At 40.1% G+C, this 13,101-nt stretch overlaps 1 protein-coding gene across 5 annotated transcripts in view; it reads left to right on the top strand.

Annotated features, from left to right (window-relative positions):
- Window positions 1-394: 394 nt before the first annotated feature.
- Window positions 395-13,101, top strand: part of grin1b (glutamate receptor, ionotropic, N-methyl D-aspartate 1b) — a 44,487-nt gene continuing 31,780 nt past the window's right edge. For 4 of the 5 annotated variants that reach the window (XM_045225809.1, XM_041900560.2, XM_045225810.1 and 1 more), the window contains exons 1-3: window positions 395-1,086; window positions 3,952-4,086; window positions 4,935-5,111. In XM_045225809.1, coding sequence (XP_045081744.1) covers window positions 838-1,086; window positions 3,952-4,086; window positions 4,935-5,111 — 561 coding nt within the window. In that variant the 5' untranslated portion in view covers window positions 395-837. The remainder of the gene's footprint in view (window positions 1,087-3,951; window positions 4,087-4,934; window positions 5,112-13,101) is intronic. The other variant, XM_045225808.1, reaches the window with a different exon arrangement.

The following is a 13,101-nucleotide window of genomic DNA, read 5'->3' as shown; positions in this document are numbered from 1 at the left end:
TGTTTATTTTAGACATTTAGAACTATGTAAGAGCAGGAGTAGGCTAACCATGATCTGATAAATGCTGTATTGTTTTTATTTAACCTTTTACATTATTTGTAGTCCTACAACATTATCATACAACATTATATCCTACTAAAACGTTACTGTAGCCTATACAGGCTTTTTAAGCTAATTGTCCCATATAGCCTAAAACATTGAGAATATATATATTTTTTAATTATTATATTAGTCAACCCGACCTCCAAATACATAAAAAAAACATCCCCTGACAGTTGTAAATGTTTAGTTGCATTAATTCAAAGATTGCCAGAGCATTCAAGCAGAATGCGAAAGCGATATCAAGCGGAATGAGTGGTGGGTACGCGCGTTGCTGCGCGGGCACGATTTCAGGACCAAGGACAGCCGCACGCGCTGAGCATCAGGTCATTGGACCCTCAGCAAAGCAGAACCTCGGACGGGAGTCGTGACAAGGGCAGGAGACATGCATCTCTCAAAGACAAAGAAAACACAAGCTCTCCCAAAACTGTTTGTAGGCCAATAATATATATATATTTTTTGCGTCAATGAAAATCAACAGGATTTACCCACCACAAAGCAAATGTGTTATTGTCTTTTTTTTATGGGAGTGTAATACAGGTTTAGAGATCAGCTGGAGAAAAAAACTAATGATGCACATTCCTCGACAGGGCGGACTAATGTAATTGCATTCCACTGGTATTGCTGTTAGCACAGGGTCGAGAGGACGCGTGATCCATGAGGATCGGTTAGCTGGGCTGGCTACGACGCACATCCACTCAACAGGAGACTCAGTCTGGCAGCTGTGTCGATGTCAAAATGCGTGTGTTTCTGCTTGCGTTTTTCATCTCCTGCTCTTGTGCGGGTGGTGGATGTGAACCCAAGATCGTCAATATCGGAGCGGTCCTGAGCCAGAAGAGGTATGAACAGGTGTTCAAGGACGCCGTCACCCAGGCAAACACGCTGTATGGGAAAGATAAGTTCAAGATGAACGCCATCTCTGTCACTCATAAACCCAATGCAATTCAGATGGCTCTCTCCGTCTGCGAGGACCTCATCTCGAACCAGGTAAGCATTATAATTTCAGACTATATCTGATGGGAGTAAAGCTCTCACAGTGTTTCAATACCCGTGTTTACTACTCATTCATGAAACCCCCTATGTGGGGAGACACAAGCGAGTGTGCAACGTCAACATCTGGGTGTGAGGACGGCTGCTTAAGGCTTGAGTGGTTTGTTAAAATTACATTGATAGAGAGAGAGAGAGGATGTTTGTCTGGCTAAGCCTGTGTGTTGAATAGAGGAGAAGGAACACATTGTTGTTAAAGAGTAAAGTTGCTAGAGGTTGAGAAAAAATCATTGCAGTTTATTCCCTAGAGAGACTGGGAGAAATGTCCCAATTATCTCTCCTTCCTCCCAAAGTGCGCACTTGTTCACTTCCTTTTACTGATTTGAAAGGAAATAACTAGAACAGTGTAAAAAATGACTCTTTGGATGAGAGTTTTTCTCAATTGAAAAAAATGACATTTGTTGAAACCAAATATATGATTCAATGCCAACTGTTGATTATTAACAAACCTATATTTCAAGTTGCAACCTATTTCTTTCAACACTCAACATACTTTTCCCATCTGGTTAAACCTAATAAATAACATAAATACAAACTGATATATTTACAAATATTTTTTTCATGTTGTACCAAGTAGATTTTTCACTTTGGAATTATCTATCCACATTTCTTCAATTGGGTTACAAGCAATTAAATCAATTTCATTTGAATCAAGATACTGTATTAAGTTTGTTCCATAACATGAAATAATGACTCTTATTTACATAAGACTTTCACATTAACTGGTTACAATATTGTAACCAAATGGTGACCATCTCATCAATGGAAACCTTTCCAGACTTTTTAGTATCACAGTACTTATGCAGATATCATTTACGATTAAGTGCTGGTAGTGAACATATACAGTAATCATAATTTTTTAAATTAAAATAAAAAATAATACATTACCTGGAATGACATTCACTCTCACGGGTGGCCCAAAATAACAAACTCTTCTGATAGTCTGCCACCGCTACATTGCACCTACCGCTATGCAATGTGAATGCGCATGAGGTGTTGAAAGCAATTTAGAAGCTTTCATTAAATACAAAAATCACATTGATCTGCCACATTCATTATTTGATTTCTAACAAATTCAATAGAATAGGTTGAACGAACCAAAGCCTATCTTTGGATCATACCAATCAGAAAAAGCACTTCAGTGAGAAATATGGTGGAAACTCTGTGGCTGTGCCTCCACCAATCCAATGCTTTTATATTTGTGAGAAGTACTGAACGAGTGCACACTTAGATATGATTGGGATTGGGCTTCTAGATCTTGAGTAACTTGAATGACTTTCTTTCCTTTTTTAATGACCATTCTAATTTACCGTCGTTTCACATTAGCCTAAATCGTTTAATTTGACAATATTAAACAACAACAACAACAACTGTATGCATTAGGCTGCTTATGAATAGAAATAACATGGACATGCTCCAATTCTTGATTAACCTGCATTTATTCAACAAGACGTAGCCTACTCAGCCTAATTGCAAGCCTATTGTTACAGTAGGCTAAGCCTCGAGTAGCCTAGGTATTTGGGACTTATACAATCCATTAGAGTGATCGTGTTAGATATTAAACAGCCTCTCCTTTATTAAATTATTGAGTGAGTAAGCATTAGGCTTGGCCTGCCATGTTCCATAGTCTAGCTGGCCAGAGAACAGATTTTTGATTGATTCCCTAAAAACACGTCACTTTGATACAGCTACGACCGGAAGTGACTTTTTCGTAGCAAGTTAGGAGAACTTACGCAGCAGGTTAGGATAATTAATGTAGCAGGTTAGGAGAATTAGGTTAAGGTTAGGGTTAGCAAAAATGCTCTCATAACCTGCTACGAAACGTCGCTTCCAGTCATAGCTGGATCAAAGTGGCGTGTTTTTAGGGAGTCCCGTTTTTTGATGGGAATGCACACCAGTGGATTAACCAATGCAAACTCAAGGGCTGTGATTTTTACATTGTGGCCTATTCAATGGAAGATGAACCCCAGACATTTTATCTTGAATGACGGGACAACATCGGTGCAAGGTTGAATAAAAGTGGTGGTAGATAACCTGAGCTAATGGCATTGCTTTGAAGCTCTGTGGAGAGACCATGTCATGTCTTCCAAAGGAAAATTAGGCCAACATGGCGTCAGCAGGCACACGGGTTGACAGCTGCTTTGTTGCTGTGAGTAAAGCACGGGTAGTCGGGTAGGGCAGCATTATACAGTGATGTAGAGGAAGATTATAGCCCACTTGCCAAAGTGACAGCACAGATTATAATGCCAGTGGTGACGCGCGTGTGGGCGCACACATGACAGACACAAACAGGCGCACATGCGCATGCTGTCTCTCTCGCTTTCTCAAAGGTTTTCTCTCTTTATCTCTCTCTCTAACACACACACACACGCTCAAAGAGCATCAACAAGAGGTTTCTCTATGGCCCTATTCATTCCATATTCAAGAGACATGTTTTGTGATGCACTTTGGTTCATGCATTATGCAATTTCAATGGGTCAGCTTACTGTGTGATAAGAAAATCGTAGGCCTACTTTATCTACACGCTTCTCAGTAACTTACTTAAAAGGTGCAAATGTTTGAAATTAATTCGCCTGCTGATGATGTTTACCTGAACAGACGTAGAAGTGCAGTAAATCAGCTCCAAAAATCAGCTTCAAAAGTTGCCTTTGGGTCGCGTGTTCTGATGTAGATAGTCGTGTGTGTGTGTTGGTGTGCTGATGTAGAAAGCTATGATTCTCCTGTATTATTCATTATGCCAGGGCACGCATGCCAAGTACATATGCTGTATCTGTTTGTATCTTATGATCCCTATTCTGTCCACAGGTGTATGCCATTCTGGTGAGCCACCCACCTCAGTCGAATGACCATCTGACCCCCACACCTGTGTCCTACACCGCAGGGTTCTACCGTATCCCTGTGGTTGGGCTCACCACCCGCATGTCCATCTATTCAGACAAGGTATGGCACACACACACAATGTGATGTTTTATTTTTTGTATTTTTTATTTTTGTTATTTTTTATTTAATATATATATATATATATATATATATATATATATATATATATATATTTGGAATGGATCAGCTTAATATTGCAGATAGATTGTATCTTCTATCAATGTAATTGTCTGCATCACTTCCAATCCCCCATGTTTTTTTTTAAAAATATATATATACTCCCCTTTATTACTTTTCAACCCCACCATCCTTTCCCTACTTGGAGTAAATTAGTGAACAACAATGCCCAGGCCTCTACTTCCGGTCTATACTTACTTATCACACAATGTGATCTTTGTTATGTTGTTTTATTCATACCTACAGTCACACTAATGGTAGTGTGGTTAACACACAGACACACAGACACACAGACACACGCACACGCACACACACACTTGCCCTCAGTAGGCCAAGGCCATCCCAGTGCTTAGCCACTGCACTCAGTGGGGCGGGGTCTCCATATGCTACATTGGATAATTGTATTAGTCACATATTGAAATTCCAGCTCCACTCGAATCTGGCTGTCATTTCTCTCCTGTGATGTTGTTTTTTGCATGCACTTTCGAATATGTGGACTTTCTCAGGCCTACTCTGACATATTTTCCCACGAGCAAAACATTAGAGCAAAACATCAAAGGTCCATTAATGCTTTAACGCAATGCTTGAAGCTGCTGCCTTTAGAATTAAGTAACTGCACAGGTCCTCAACATGGTAGATCGTTTTTTCAACCAACAGAAAATCCACACTTTGGGCTCTGTGTTGCCGCCGTTGAGCTAACCTGTTCCCTCTACTGTGTGTCTCTCCTCCAGAGCATCCACCTGTCTTTCTTGCGTACCGTGCCCCCTTATTCCCACCAAGCCCAGGTGTGGTTCGACATGATGAGAGAGTTCCGCTGGAACCACATCATTCTGATAGTGAGCGACGACCACGAGGGCCGCGCTGCCCAGAAGAGGCTGGAGACCCTGTTGGAGGAGAGGGAGACCAAGGTGAGACTGCCGGGCCCAGACGCCATGTTTAACAACACTGTCTGTCCGTCCGTCCGTCCGTCTGTGCGTCTGTACGCTTGTGTGTCACAAAGGTCCTCTATGTATTGTTTGTAATTCTTTTTATTTTCTGTTACGTGAGCACATTTATTTCGGTTTGTAACATTGGCTAACATTTTTTTTATGCCGGAGGCATCAACAGCGTCCTAAGTGGCTATCTGGCAAAACTCTGTATTTTCTACTCATTTCACATTACTTTTACCATAGTCAAACTGTGTCAATCCACAACAGGAGTTCAATGAGGGACTTAACCTGGGACTATGCAAAAAATCTAGGATTTTAACATAGTTTAATTAGCTACTAGATCTTCTTTCAACAGTTTCTTGGTTTCCATTAAATTGTGCCCAATTCTTGGAATAAATGTGGACTATTGTTTGCTGAGGTAAGATAACTATGGTTTTCATAAATTCTGAATTCTTGACTGTATACATTTTTTATGCACTATTGGCGTTTGTGTCCGCATTTAGTGCTATAGAAGCTGAAAAGCTGTACTTCTTGTATGTTGCTTACCGGTATCTGGATTTCCAGTCTTTGTTGTGTAGCGTTGTGTGCAGTCTGCATTTGAAAGAATGGAACTTTTCCTGTTTGATAGGTAAATTGAGTTGCTTGTCTAACTGCCCACAACGAAACGGAAATAGACCTGATGGGGGAAACATTTATGGTAGCTGTAACAGTAAAGCACTAAAATCATCTTGATGGGACACAGTGAATATAGTTACCCTAAAATCCACCCAGAGAAGCGTCAAAACTATGGAGCATGATAGCAGGTATGACTTTGCTGTTTTTGTTTAAGTGTTGTTCTGAGTATTTTAGCATTTTTTGGGGTTTGGAATCCCGTCATTGGAATTTGCATTGATTGCTTGAGGGATGAACATTTGTACTTTTGATAGGCCTTGGTTGCTCTTTCTGTGTCTAATGATTGTGGGTTATTTACTGTATATTTGGAGAGATTTCTGATGTTGAAGAATGTATTTTTTGACTGAGAACACATTCTCATTTGTGTAGTGGAGGGGGGAATGAATGAGCCAATTGGAAGCTGGGGATGATTAGGTGGCCATGATGGTATGAGGGCCAGATTGGGAATTTAGAATTGCTGATTTTGTCAAGTTTCCTTTGGTATATAAAAAAACAAATATTTCTAATGCAGATATCAATCTATTTTATCTAATCTAATCTACTATCTTATCCAGTTATAGTTACATAACATTATGAAATGTGTAATTTTGGGATCTCCTGGTAAATTAGACTTTGGTTGAGGCCACTGTACAGTTTTATATTTGTCTTATTTTAAGCCAACATTATTTATTATTAATACCTTAATAATTTGATATGTCATTAGTCTCATCGCGAACCAGGAAGTTCCATGGCGGAAATAAGCGAAAGAGGGGTCGGAAACCCGGTGTAAATCAGTGACGCCTCACAACACGTCAAACCAATCAAATGCCTTCCTAAGGGGCTCACCTGATTAGTGCTGTGGGAGCAACAGTGCGTGAGGACTAAAAATTTCAACAAAACAAGGACTGGTGACAAAACATTTTTGTTGTTGTTGTTGGTTTTCAAGTAATTCTCTGTTATTTTGAGATGAGTTAAAGCTAGAGCAAGAGGGGAGAAATGGTCTACAATGCTGGCCATATCAATATTATTTTTTAAAAATGTTTCTGAAGTGATATTTGGCTGTAAAGACTAGCATGAGGGACAAGAAGTAGCTAGCCACAATGAGGTTTGTTTTTAGAAGTCAGCTAACCTTGTAAGCTACCTAGCTATAACTAACTAGCTAGCTACTAACTAGTTACATTTCTCTCATGATTATAAAGCCACATTTTTTCAAATAAAAACAGCATAATAATGACCTAAAAGGTTAGCTGTGTCCAGTAGCCCAGTCGCTAGCTTATCCAGGGTCAGTGATACATAGAGCAACCATGTACTGTCTATCTATGGGAACAACTGCAATAATTTTGCAAGCAACATTGCTAAAATGAATGAAATAAAATGAACCTCATAAAAATGTTCCCTGTAATGCTCATCTCCTATAGCATAATCGTCATCTCCTTATTGTCATACCTAAATTACAAGAGTTGGATTTGCACTGAACAATTTTATATGTCAGCTCTTAAAAGGTGTACAAAATCTGGTATATGATTGTCTACTGGTATCATTTTAAATTGAGAACGTATAGCTCAACAATCTGTGAGGTTAGCTATTCTCTGCTTCAGATGACAGATGCACATAAGGCCAGTAATGCCATCATACTGTAGGCCTATGGCAGCATTGGTCATGCATACCATATGATAAGCTGCAAAATGGATTCCCATAGCTGATATACTGAGAGAGTGACAATGAAATGAAACAGATTGGAGATCTTACAACTAGACAAAAAGGAAATGTTCATTTGAGAATACAACACAGAAACAAAGACACATTACAGACAGAAACCCTTCCCCTCTCTATTGCTGGATTGTGATATGTGATGAATCAACATTGACACTAGTTCATTTTGAATAATAGTTTAACAATTAAAACAGGTCTAAACACTTCACTACAAAGAATCAACACTTTATTACTTCAAAATGTACAAATAAGCTAACTTGTATGTAAAGATTAGACATATGAGTCTAAACAACAATAGATAATTGAGTAGTAACAAGAAGGCTATTATTACTAAAGCATCATTTCAGGTGAACAAAAAAAATACTGTTACAGGAGGGGGGTCGTATTTTTGTATACAACATTTGCTAACATAGGAACAGTGGTGGAAAAAGTACAAAATTGTCAGACTTCAGTAAAAGTAAAGCTACACTAGTATACACAAAAGTATGTGGACACCCCTTCAAATTAGTAGATTTGGCTATTTCAGCCACACCCGTTGCTGACAGGTGTATAAAATCGAGCACACCGCCATGCAATCTCCATAGACAAACATTGACAGTAGAATGGCCTTACTGAAGAACTCAGTGACTTTCAACGTGGCACCGGCATAGCATGCCATCTTTCCAACAAGTCAGTTCGTCAAATTTCTGCCCTGCTAGAGATGCCCCGGTCAACTGTAGGTGCTGTTATTGTGAAGTGGAAACGTCTAGGAGCAACAACGGCTCAGCCGCGAAGTGGTAGGCCGCACAAGCTCACAGAACGGACTGCCGAGTGCTGAAGCGCGTAGCGCATAAAAATGGTGGAGGAGGAATAATGGTCTGGGGCTGTTTTTCATGGTTCGGGCTAGGCCCCTTAGTTCCAGTGAAGGGAAATCTTAACGCTACAGCATACTGTACAATGACATTCTAGACGATTATGTGCTTCCAACTTTGTGGCAACAGTTTGGGGAAGGCCCTTTCCTGTTTCAGCATGACAATGTACCCATGAACAAAGCGAGGTCCATACAGAAATGGTTTGTCGAGATCGTGTGGACTTCACTGGCCTGCACAGAACCCTGACCTCAACCCCATCGAACACCTTTGGGATGAGTTGGAACGCTGACTGCGAGCCAGGCCTAATCGCCCAACATCAGTGCCCGACCTCACTAATGCTCTTGTGGCTGAATGGAAGCAAGTCCCCGCAGCAATGTTCCAACTTCTAGTGGAAAGCCTTACCAGAAGAGTGGAGGCTGTTATAGCAGCAAATGGTGGACCAACTCTATATTAATACGCATGATTTTGGAATGAGTTGTTCGACGAGCAGGTGTCCACATACCTTTGGCAATGTAGTGTACCTTAATAGAAAATGACTCAAGTAAAAGTGAAAGTCACCCAGTAAAATACTACTATAATTCTAAAAGTATTTGGTTTTAAATATACTTAAGTATCAAAAGTAAATGTAATTGCTAAAATATACTTAAGTATCAAAAGTAAAAGTACTGTATAAATAATTTCAAATGACTTATATTAAGCAAACCAGACGGCACAATTGTATATTTATTTATTTATTTATCGATAGCCAGGGGGACAATCCAACACTCAGATATCATTTACAAAAGAAGCATTTGTGTTTAGTGAGACAATATCAGCTTTAATATTGCAGATAGATTGTGGCTTCTATCAATGTAATTGTCTGCATAATTTCCAGTCCCCCATATATATATACAGTGGGGAGAACAAGTATTTGATACACTGCCGATTTTGCAGGTTTTCCTACTTACAAAGCATGTAGAGGTCTGTAATTTTTATCATAGGTACACTTCAACTGTGAGAGACGGAATCTAAAACAAAAATCCAGAAAATCACATTGTATGATTTTTAAGTAATTAATTTGCATTTTATTGCATGACATAAGTATTTGATACATCAGAAAAGCAGAACTTAATATTTGGTACAGAAACCTTTGTTTGCAATTACAGAGATCATACGTTTCCCTGTAGGTCTTGACCAGGTTTGCACACACTGCAGCAGGGATTTTGGCCCACTCCTACATACAGACCTTCTCCAGATCCTTCAGGTTTCGGGGCTGTCGCTGGGCAATACGGACTTTCAGCTCCCTCCAAAGATTTTCTATTGGGTTCAGGTCTGGAGACTGGATAGGCCACTCCAGGACCTTGAGATGCTTCTTACGGAGCCACTCCTTAGTTGCCCTGGCTGTGTGTTTCGGGTCGTTGTCATGCTGGAAGACCCAGCCACGACCCATCTTCAATGCTCTTACTGAGGGAAGGAGGTTGTTGGCCAAGATCTTGCGATACATGGCCCCATCCATCCTCCCCTCAATACGGTGCAGTCGTCCAGTCCCCTTTGCAGAAAAGCATCCCCAAAGAATGATGTTTCCACCTCCATGCTTCACGGTTGGGATGGTGTTCTTGGGGTTGTACTCATCCTTCTTCTTCTTCCAAACATGGCGAGTGGAGTTTAGACCAAAAAGCTCTATTTTTGTCTCATCAGACCACATGACCTTCTCCCATTCCTCCTCTGGATCATCCAGATGGTCATTGGCAAACTTCAGACGGGCCTGGACATGCGCTGGCTTGAGCAGAGGGACCTTGCGTGCGCTGCAGGATTTTAATCCATGACGGCGTAGTGTGTTACTAATGGTTTTCTTTGAGACTGTGGTCCCATCTCTCTTCAGGTCATTGACCAGGTCCTGCCGTGTATTTCTGTGCTGATCCCTCACCTTCCTCATGATCATTGATGCCCCACGAGGTGAGATCTTGCATGGAGCCCCAGACCGAGGGTGATTGACCATCATCTTGAACGTCTTCCATTTTCTAATAATTGTGCCAACAGTTGTTGCCTTCTCACCAAGCTGCTTGCCTATTGTCCTGTAGCCCATCCCAGCCTTGTGCAGATCTACCATTTTTATCCCTGATGTGCTTACACAGCTCTCTGGTCTTGGCCATTGTGGAGAGGTTGGAGTCTGTTTCATTGAGTGTGTGGACAGGTGTCTTTTATACAGGTAACGAGTTCAAACAGGTGCAGTTAATACAGGTAATGAGTGGAGAACAGGAGGGCTTCTTAAATAAAAACTAACAGGTCTGTGAGAGCCGGAATTCTTACTGGATGGTAGGTGATCAAATACTTATGTCATGCAATAAAATGCAAATGAATTACTTAAAAATCATACAATGTGATTTTCTGGATTTTTGTTTTAGATTCCGTCTCTCACAGTTGAAGTGTACCTATGATAAAAATTACAGACCTCTACATGCTTTGTAAGTAGGAAAACCTGCAAAATCGGCAGTGTATCAAATACTTGTTCTCCCCACTGTATATGTTTTGTAAATATATATTATTTTAAATATACAGTACCAATCAAAAGTTTGGACACACCTACTCATTCCAGGTTATTCTTTATTTTTACTATGTTCTACATTGTAGAATAACAGTGAAGACATCAAAAGTATGAAATAACACATATGGAATCATGTAGTAACCAAAAAAGTGTTAAACAAAAGATATTCAAATAGCCACCCTTTGCCTTGATGACAGCTTTGCACACTCTTGGCATTCTCTCAACCAGCTTCATGAGGTAGTCACCTGGATTGCATTTCAATTAACACGTGTGCCTTCTTAAAAGTTAATTTGGGGAATTTCTTTCCTTCTTAAGTGTTGTGACAAGGTAGGGGGTGTATACAGAAGATAGCCCTATTTGGTAAAAGACCAAGTCCCTATTATGTCAAGAACAGCATAAATAAGCAAAGAGAAATGACAGTCCATCATTACGTTAAGACATGAAGGTCAGTCAGTACGGAAAATCTCAAGAACTTTCAAAGTTTCTTCAAGTGCAGTCACAAAAACCACCAAGCGCTATGATGAAACTGGCTCTCATGAGGATCGTCACAGGAATGGAAGACCCAGAGTTACCTCTGCTGCAGAGGATAAGTTCATTAGAGTTACCAGCCTCAGAAATTGCAGCCCAAATAAATGCTTCACAGAGTTCAAGTCACAGACATATCTCAACATCAACTGTTCAGAGGGGACTGCGTGAATTTGATATACCTCAACTGGTATGCCTCCAGCCCTGGAGTTATCCCAGACTTGAAGGCTTTAATTGCATCTAGAAGTTCCTCCTCTGTAATTAGGCCTTCACATGAGTCGTTCTGTATAGCTGTTAATTTTACACTATTAATAGAAAAAAAACCTTACACTTAACTTCAGTTAGTGGAAATGGAGGAAACTGAAATGTAAACATATGCTTAAAGTACTTTGCTTCCTCTTTCAAAATATAGTTTGGTGAATCATGGATGATTTGTAACAAGTTTCTGTAAATTATTTTTGGTAGCATTTCTATGTTGAAGATTAAACAATTATTTAGTGTTTTCTTCCGCATATTCCATCCAGTTCGATTTATTTTTATATTATAAACTGGGTGGTTCGAGACCTGAATGCTGATTGGCTGACAGCCGTGGTATATTTTTATTTTAAAGATGAGTATTGAATTGCATGGCCTCTAAAGGCACATTTATAAGTGTCACATACAATAAGGAGATCTGCTGTACCTATGTTATGTAGGAAAAAGTATGTTATAAATTCTTCTGGCTTGGTTAAAAACAATTTGTCATCCAGTAGGCTTTGATTACATTTCCAATATCCTCGCCCTCGCGGAAATCCTGTAAGAGTAATGTGTATACCAATTATTTGATGGTCCGACCGCATTCTGTCCCCTATCAACACTCTTTTAACTTTTGGTGACAGCGAAAATGACATAGGAAAGTGGTCAAGACGACTAGCTTGATTCAGCCTCCACCATGTACAGTACCAGTCAAAAGTTTGGACACACCTACTCATTCAAGGGTTTTTCTTAATTTTTACTATAGTGAAGACATCAAAACTATGAAATAACACATATGGAATCACGTAGTAACCAAAAAAGTGTTAAACAAATAAAAATATATTTTATATTTGAGATTCTTCAAATAGCCACCCTTTGCCTTGATGACAGCTTTGCACACTCTTGGCATTCTCTCAACCAGCTTCACCTGGAATGCTTTTCCAACAGTCTTGAAGGAGTTCCAACATATGCTGAGCACTTGTTGGCTGCTTTTCACTCTGCCGTCCGACTCATCCCAAACCATCTCAATTGGGTTGAGGTCGGGGGATTGTGGAGGCCAGGTCATCTGATACAGCACTCCACCCAAGATGGGCGACACCTGGTGGGGGGTGGAGACAAGCACAAGAAACCAATCAGGGTGTGACAGGCCCGCTACGGTATGAAACCACATACTATTGCAGAGACTTGGATATTACCGGATGCAATTCATATGGTGAAAACAATGTGTGGGGAGGCAGAGGCACAGAAACTCACATCAATACCTTTGTCAGACAACACTGTTAAACAAAACATTTATGCTATTGCTGACAATCAAGAGGAAACTCTGACTGAACAACTCAGAAACTCCCCAGCTAAGGCTCTCCAAATGGACGTTAGCAGTGAGGGCTGAGATGCCCATGCATTAACTTTTGTTTGCTATACATGTTTGGGGATGCTATTCACGAGGACATATTGTTCTGTCTCAAGATTC

Source organism: Coregonus clupeaformis, chromosome 16, assembly GCF_020615455.1.
Source record: "Coregonus clupeaformis isolate EN_2021a chromosome 16, ASM2061545v1, whole genome shotgun sequence".
Taxonomy (NCBI): domain Eukaryota; kingdom Metazoa; phylum Chordata; class Actinopteri; order Salmoniformes; family Salmonidae; genus Coregonus; species Coregonus clupeaformis.
This window is presented reverse-complemented; position numbering and strand designations above follow the sequence as displayed.